The 8,900-nt window shown below is 36.6% G+C and overlaps 1 protein-coding gene across 15 annotated transcripts in view; it reads left to right on the forward strand.

Moving 5' to 3' along the window:
* LOC111407511 overlaps positions 1-5,896 on the forward strand; it is an 11,274-nt gene extending 5,378 nt beyond the window's left edge. For 5 of the 15 annotated variants that reach the window (XM_023037034.1, XM_023037035.1, XM_023037033.1 and 2 more), the window contains 4 exons: positions 11-2,607; positions 2,709-2,777; positions 5,097-5,495; positions 5,588-5,896. In XM_023037034.1, the coding sequence (XP_022892802.1) occupies positions 2,566-2,607; positions 2,709-2,777; positions 5,097-5,495; positions 5,588-5,692 (615 nt within the window). In that variant the 5' untranslated portion in view covers positions 11-2,565 and the 3' untranslated portion in view covers positions 5,693-5,896. Of the gene's footprint in view, positions 1-10; positions 2,608-2,708; positions 2,778-3,368; positions 5,496-5,587 lie in introns of all 15 variants that reach the window. The other 10 variants (XM_023037036.1, XM_023037039.1, XM_023037032.1 and 7 more) reach the window with 9 other exon arrangements.
* Positions 5,897-8,900: the final 3,004 nt, after the last annotated feature.

An 8,900-nucleotide genomic window follows, 5' to 3' on the forward strand; every position in this document is an offset into this window, starting at 1 on the left:
TATTTTTCAGGATTTGTTGCAGTTTTAAGCTTCAAAGATAGACTCTGATGCGAAGGATGCCGTTAATGGAAGAAGCATTACCTGGTGATTTGGGTTTTATATTTTGGCTTGGGATGTACGTCAAATTGCAATGGATCATATGTTTATAGATGTGGTGCACATGCATTGGGGTTGAACATCTTTCGAGAGTCTTTAAGCATATGCTGAAGGGGTGTTTCTTACTCCATGTTACCTCTCCTTTCTTTAGTTATTACAAGTCACCTTTTCGTTTCATGTTCAGTTTATTTAGGTTAGACTGTAATATATACCATCATAGCACTATGGTTGTAGCCTAGATGAATGATGCAAACAATTATGATTTTAGTTGGAATGAGTGTATGAAATATAAAATAGTAGAAAAAATAGGGATCTGAGATATGATCTATAGACGAAAGAGAACAATTAATAAGCTGTCATCGAGTGCATAGGGATTTTTCTTGCTAACCATACTTGGTTTATAAGCTTAATGGCTTTGGATGCATACCATGTCTTTTCCATATTTCTCATTTGTAAGGAACAAAACATGCCATTTTAGTAATGCATAATGTCCTGGAGTTGAACATAGTTCATAATTCCTTTAATTGATGTGCCACAAATTTGAAATTATTTTGCGTTTCAATTTTACTTATCATTTGTGAGCCATTACAAAGTTTTAGTTTCTTTTTTATGGTTGATGTTGATTTTCTTTTCGCGGATGCGCTAGATATCAAATTCCAAGCATGGACCATGCACCCTTAAGATCATATTCTGCACATATAGATCTCAGTGTGAAATTCCATAGTCATTATAGCAGGTAATCATGTCTAACCTTGAATATGTTACATAGATCTGTATATAAATAGGCATATATTATATGTAAATTATTATTGTTATCATCATCAGCATCATCATCATTATTTGTTTCCTCTCATTTGTTTTCGCTTGTTCATGATATATAATATATAGGTGATTTTGTTTCCTTTTTAAAGGTTTATATCATTATATCATTCATGTTAATTGTGTTTTCTATTGATTTGGGGACTATACCAATTTTGGCTTTTCTTGTTTCCCCTTCCTTAAGGCAATAAACTTTGTAGAACTTGGAACAAAGATGAAGTGTTGTAAGGCTACCAAAAAAGTAAACTATTTGCACATAACTGGTGTCTTCCAACAAGCTCTTGCCATTTCTGTTAGATCTGATCAAAAATCAAAACCTAAATATTAATATGAGCTACTGGAATGAGTTTCACAAAATATCAATCAATCACTCTATATGTGTGTGGATCGTTTTCAGGCGACGGTGGTGGTGGAGGAGAGGTGAATCGGTGTTTTTTTATGGTGTGGCTGGTGGTAGGAGAAGTGGTGGAATGGAATTGGTAGGGTAGAGTCAGTTGTGACCAACTCTTATATAATTGTGACCAATAAAACATATAAATTGTGACCTAAAAAATGTATGATTTTGTGATTATTCGTGATAGAGAAATAAATTATATCCAATTAACTATTGTGAAATAAGTTGGGACCTATATATTTTGTGATCGAGAAATAAAATATGTAACTGTATGTGATCAAATCTGTGTTAACACTGACATGTATAACTAGACACCTGGTAACAGTGAATGTTTGGAACAAAAAATGTTTACATTTTAAGTTTGTGAACAATTATCTATCTTGATTGTGACTATCTGTGACCAAATCTATCTTAATTGTGATTGGTGACCAAGTCTGTGTTTATTGTAACTATATGTGACCAAGTCTGTGTTAATAGTGACATATGTTAAAAAAAAATGTTTGTGACAAACGTTGTTTACATTTGAAGTTTGTGACCATTTATATGCTAATTATAATCGTATGTAACCAAGTTTGTTTTAATTGTGGCTAGTTATGATGAAGTTTGTCTTTATTGTGATTGTCTGTGACTATGTGTTTTAATTGGAATTGTATGTAATCAAATCTATGTTAACAGTGACATATGTAACTAGACATCTATTAAGAGTGAATAGTTTTTACAAATTCTGTTTACATTTAAAGTTTGTGATCATTTATACATTAATTGTGATCAGTAATGTGTTGTAACCTATAGTCTAATGATGACATGTTATTAAAAATCAGAAATGCTACTGGTACATTAAGGCATCCATCATGATATCCAACCTGATGACGTGGCATTTTTTTGCCCCAATTTCTTGCGCCCATAAGGAAGACAAAAAATAAAAACGCACAAGCCATCGCGAGCCCTAGCCTCTCTTTCATTTTCATTCATTCACTCCCTCCACTCACTGCCCACCTCCTGCAGGCCCTTCGTCACCGTTCCCGGAGCTCGACGACGGCGACGCCGTCGACAGTCAGTTCCAGAACGAGCCCAGCGTCTGTCTCCATTTTCACGTTCAATCCGGTGTCAATTCCCAGAAGCTCCACTCACTGCCCACTGCCTGCAACCACACCCTTCCTTCATCCTCGGCGCCCAACGACGGCGTCTCCGCCTCCTCAAAGCAGTCGGCACCCTCATAATGGAAGGGTTTGCAGAGCAATTTCTGTCGTTCCCCGATGTGGTTGCCGGCCGATTTGAAGACACCACCGGTTCAAATGGTACTTTTCTTTTCCTTTCCATTCGAGATATCATGGTTTAGGCTTTAGAAAATTCCATTCGAGATGAAACCGTGATTTCCCTTCTTTCTCCATCTCTGCAGAGAACGATAGGTATATTGAAGGAGGACATGATGTTTAGGACAACATGGTTGCAGAGATCGCCGACCACGGTATGCGTTGTTTATTCTTGAATTTTGCATTTATATTTTAGTCATATGCCCATGTCATTGTGTTTTTACATTCTTTTCAGTTTTCTGTTTTGTGATTTTTCGTTATTTTTGTTGATTGAAGTGGGCTGATTTTCTTGAACTTCTCGTAACAAGTAGAATGCAGATGCAAGCACTTTTCCTTCATCAATTCAATGTGGCTTTATATCATATTATAGGCATTCTTTCAAAAATAATCTTGGAGTAGAGTGGCTATGATAGAACAATCTATGAATGACTTATTGTAACTAGCTAGCAGAGTGGTTTAGACCTCTATAAGTAACACCAATTCTCTGTCAAAACCATCTATATAACCATTGAGGAATTTTCTTTACAGTGAATTTTGCAGTTATATTTTCATCATATGCCCATGATGCTTCTCTGTGTTCTATTTCATGGAGATGAAGTACTATAAGTATTAGGTTCGATGTTGGATGACAGATTTCATTAAAAATTGGGAAAGCAGCCTAATTGCTTATCACTACATTATTTACGTTAAAACAATTGCATCATGTCTGTTGGTGTAAAGCCTAATGTGAAATGGCATTCTTGCAGGAGTGGATGATGGCATTCTTGAAGGAGTGGATGTTAGCTTGTCTAATATTGTGGGTGACGATGATTTGGCCAACAAAATGGCAGTTGTTGAAAATGAGATAGTCGTGCCTACAGTTGGTATGAAATTTGCGAACGAGATTGAGGTATTCGAATTCTACAAGAAATATGCTTATCATGTAGGATTTCCTGTTAGAAAACAAACTACAAAGAGGGGAGATGATGGGATAGTATGGAGTGTAAGTTTTACCTGTAGTCGAGAAGGGCTACAAAATCGTAACCAAAGCACTTCCTTGAATCCTCCACCAACAATCTAAACTGGGTGTAAAGCTAGATTGACTGCGTCCTCTGATGCACGTGGAATATTTCGAATAAATGTTGTGCATTTAGAGCATAACCATAAAACAAGCCCATCTAAGTCTAGGTTGTACAAATGTAATAGGCAAGTTAGTGAATGTGTGAAAAGAAGGCTTGAGGTAAATGACATAGTAGGAATACCATTACATAAGAGCTTTAATTCAACTGTAGTGGAGGCAGGTGGTTTTGATAACATGACATGTATTGAGAAAGATTGCAGAAACTTCATCAAGAAAGTGCGGCGTTTAAGACTTGGGGAAGGGGATGTCGTTGCAATCCAAGCATATTTCTCAAAAATGCAAACTCGTAGTCCTGGTTTTTTCTTTTGTATGGACTTGGATGATGATTGTTGGTTGAGAAATGTGTTTTGGGCAGATAACAGATGTCGTGAAGCATATAAGGAATTTGGGAATGTCGTTACATTTGATACCACATACCTCACTAACAAGTATGATATGCCTTTTGCTCTTTTCGTGGGAGTCAATCACCATGGGCAGTCAACTCTTCTTGGTTGTGGTTTGGTTTCAAATGAAGATATTGACACATTTGTTTGGTTATTTCGGACATGGCTAGAATGCATGAATGGTCAAGCCCCTAATGAAATAATTACAGATCAAGATCGAGCTATGTAAAATGCTATTCAAATTGTCTTTCCTAACACAAACCATAGATGGTGCTTATGGCATATACTAAAGAAGTTACCGGAAAAGTTTGGCTATCACAAAGCCAAATGCTCAATATTGCATGCTATACATGTGTTAGTTTACGACACTTTAATTTGTGAAGAATTTGAGGTTGGTTGGTTGAATATGCTTGATCATTTCGAATTACAAGATCATGACTGGTTGAGTGGACTCTATAAAGAGAGAAGTCGTTGGGTACCATGTTACCTAAACACTACATTTTGGGCCGGTATGTCAACCACACAAAGGAGTGAGAGCATGAATGCATTTTTCGATGGCTATGTGCATTCGAAAACTTCTTTGAAGCTTTTTGTTGAGCAATAGGAGCAGGTGTTGCGAAGTAAAGTGGAGAAAGAATTTCAAACTGATTTTAGATCATTTTCACAAATGATTCCATGTGCCACTAAGTACGATATGGAGAAACAATTTCAAAGTGTGTATACTATCACAAAATTTAGAGAGTTCCAACAAGAATTCACGGGGAAGGTATACTGTGAAGTCTTATCTACGGCAGACTTTCCTGGGCAAACGAAGTACTAAGTACGTAAGGATATCATTCTCAGTGAAGGAATGAAGAAAAGAATATTTACAGTTCATTTCCGTAGAGATAGTTGTGAGATTGAGTGCAATTGTCATTTGTTTGAGTTTCGAGGCATCATTTGCAAACACTCAATATCAGTTTTTAATTCAGAATGACGTACAATTGCTTCTGGAGAAGTATGTCTTGCGGAGATGGAGGCAAGATGTTAGTAGACCATATATGCGGGTTCCAGCGACGTACGATGGTTTGGTTTGTACAACTGAACAATTAAGGTACGAGAGATTGTGTCATGCTTTTACCAAGATGGCAGACTTAGTAGCGCGAAACGAAGAACGGTCCAATCATCTGTTGGGGTGGATTGAATTCCAAACAAATCAATTATCTAATTTAGACATTGGTAGCTCGGGTTTGCATGTGCCTGAAGCTCGAAATGATGAAATCCTGAACATTCTGGACCCGAAGCTTATGAAAAGAAAGGATGACCCAAAAAAATTGCGCAAAAAGAGTCCGTTGGAGGCGAGTTCAAAAAAATCAAAGGATCGAAAAAAGGTCTTAATATCTCTGCATTACTCTTATCAGTTACTTGTTTGTGTAATCATTTAATTGCCTTTTAACCAACTTATTGTTTTGAACATTTGGAGGTTCCAGCAAACACACAAAATGATGACGAGCCCGAAGATCACTGCATCTTATCTTCTCAAACACATCAGCCTTTTGTAACGCAAGAGAGTGTTGACGGTCTTTGACGTTTGTAATGAAATCCGTGAATATGGGATGAGGCAGAATCTAGTATCTTTATGGATGTGTTCTTTTTTTCCAAGATGTACAGCCTCTTTATTTTGATCATGGCTATTTTGAATTAGCTTCTTGTACTTTTGTTATATAAACATTAGTAATATGGCTTCTTGCACTTTTGATTTCATTTAGTGATGCATAAACATTTTAAATTACATTTCTTACAGTTTACTAGTAACATTTATGATTGCCAGAATATACTTTCCGTTGATTCGAAAGAATGAGAATTATGTTGACTGAATGGGGATTATTGTAAGTTGCATATAATTACTGGAAGTCCGAATGTAAGTTCTCATTGAGGAGTGTGATGATGTTGTTTAATTGTGCACAAGATCTCAGATGTTTGGAGTTTATGTTGCTGGTGTAGTAATTGGTCAGGGCTAGCTAATCTGTCTTGATGCTCTATCTCAAAATTTGTCAGGGCTAGCTAATCTCCCAAAATTAAATATATAAAGTAGAGTAGAGTTTATGTTGAAAAAGTTATGGACCAATGCTAGCTAATCTGTCTTAATGCTCCATCTCAAAGGCCAGCATGGCTGCAAAATTAGGTGCAAGAATTTTAGGCAAATTTGACAAAACGAGCACTTCTAAGAGACTAAAATGCAGACGCAAAATGCCAGAACAGAATTCAAGATAAGAATCAATAGCTTAATCATAGATCGAAGGCTACAATAACCATCACAGATTCACACCAAGGATTATCATATCTAAAACGAACAATCAACCAGAATACTGATTTGAATAGAACACAAAAGATGTAATTATTTAATTAATTCAAGAACAACCATTATTTCGAATAACCTTATATATAACATGACATATTTATCGAAGCCGAAGCGACTCAACAAAATCCCTAAACCACTCATATATTTACAAAACAAGCCAACATACACCTTCAATGAAAGTATTGAAGAATTCCCTCATGTACAACAATCTGATAACGTTATTAGATCAATCAAAACCAAACTACTATTATACATCGACGATAATAAGTCCTCATATACAAAAACTTCAATTCAAATCTCCATTTCCATTAACAAATCTCTACGACGCCAACTGTCTTCATTATTGGAAGCAAACAAGGCTACCGACAAATCGTCCAGCTTTTTCCCATCTAATCGTGAATGTGGAATCCGTGATTGCCTTGGAGCATTTGGAGCTATTATCTCATCAAATTCACTTGAAGCATCAAGATTCCTAAACCTCACCGTCTTCTTGGGCGTACTATATGCAAAATGCATCTGCTTTGCAATCAAAGTCTGTTTATTCATTCCAAAACAGCCAAATCTAGATCAATAAAGAGACAAATATTTTAGAACTTCACAAAATATAGTGACAATCAATAGAATTCCTCCAGACAATTGAAACTTACCGCTTCTCTTATCGTTTTTGATACAAAAAATAGTCTCTTCAAATCATGGTTTCATCTCGAATGGAATTTTCTAAAGCCTAAACCATGATATCTCAAATGGAAAGGAAAAGAAAAGTACCATTTGAACCGGTGGTGTCTTTAAATCGACCGGCAACCACATCGGGGAATGAAAGAAATTGCTCTACAAACCCTTCCATTACGAGGGTGCCGACTGTTTTGAGGAGGCGGAGATGCCGTCGCTGGGCACCAGGGATGAAGGGAGGGAGTGGTTGCAGGTGGTGGGCAGTGAGTGGAGCTTCTTGGAACTGACGCCGGATTGAACGTGAAAATGGAGATAGACGCTGGGCTCGTTCTGGGAACTGATTGTCGACGGCGTCGCCGTTGTCGGGCGCTGGGAACGGTGACAAAGGGCCGACGGGAGGTGGGCAGTGAGTGGAGGGAGTGAATGAATGAAAATGAAAGAGAGGCTAGGGCTCGCGATGACTTGTGCGTTTTTATTTTTTTTTGTCTTCCTTGTGGGCGCAAGAAATTGGGGCAAAAAAAGGCCACGTCATCAGGTTGGATACCATGATGGATGCCTTAATGTACCAGTAGCATTTTCCATTGAAAATATATTATCACATCATTTCTATTAGTCACAAACTACACCATTATCCTTGCACAAATTTAATCAATTATGCCACCCATCTCACATATCTGTATTTACCGTTGACAACATGATTTGTACTTACCATCATGTCTAATGTAACCAAGCTTTCATTTTTACACGGAAAGGTGAAAACAAAACTAAAGTGGAAAGACAAATGAAAGCAAATACATTGTAGCATCCCTTAGAAACAAAAATTAGCCTGATACTAGACTACTGCTGTAGTTCTAGTCATTGTTCTACATATGCATTTTCAATTAACTAATATCTGTAGTCTTGGCAGTAGATATACTAATAATATTTTTGATCTCCTCGATAAATTCATTTCATTGAAGGCTTTTTTTTTTTTTGCGTTCTACCAAGCATTTGACGAAGAAATTTAAACTGCTTTCAATGTCTCCACTCCAAATTGCTTATATATATATAATAAAAATTTGACCCAAAAATCCTTTTAGACATCCAATGTAGTAAAGCACCAATATCATCAAGTTAAAAGTTGGAGTATATTATCTTGCTTGCTAACCAACTGGAGGCATGAACTTGCTAACAATTGTCTGATCGCTCTCAACAAGTGTAAAAAAATCGGTAAAATTGATACACACTTACCACCACCACGTTGTTATTCTTCCTTTTCACCCGCACACTCATCCAAGCCCAATAAACAAAAGATGATGATGCCATCTCTGAATCTCAATACGTACCTCTTGCTGATGAGAGCTTCGCCATTTGCCTCCCTATGGTAGAGATTCTCAATATTGAGAAAACAAAAATTCAATAAAACATGATTCCTTTCGATTGGTGGTATTGGCAACAACAGCATCCGAGTAAGTTCCGAGATGTATCTAATTTTTTGATGAGTAATGGTGGAGATTTGGATTCTTTTTGGACTGAGGATTTTGGGGAGAAATCTTTGGGCGTGTATTCAATTGAGACTTTTAAAGACTTTAATGAACTTTTTCTAAGTGATGACTGTTGTAGATTTCAAGGATCTTTTATAAATTTGTATGGAATTAGTGGAAAGTCTTTTGTAGACTTTTATGGATTGTCATTTTAAATTTTTTTCCATATTTTTGTGGAATTTAGAAGACTTTTAAAGATTTTTATTTGAAGTAGAATTCACGTGTATCTGATGTGAAATTCT

The sequence above is a fragment of the Olea europaea genome, chromosome 13, assembly GCF_002742605.1.
Source record: "Olea europaea var. sylvestris chromosome 13, O_europaea_v1, whole genome shotgun sequence".
NCBI classification, from domain to species: domain Eukaryota; kingdom Viridiplantae; phylum Streptophyta; class Magnoliopsida; order Lamiales; family Oleaceae; genus Olea; species Olea europaea.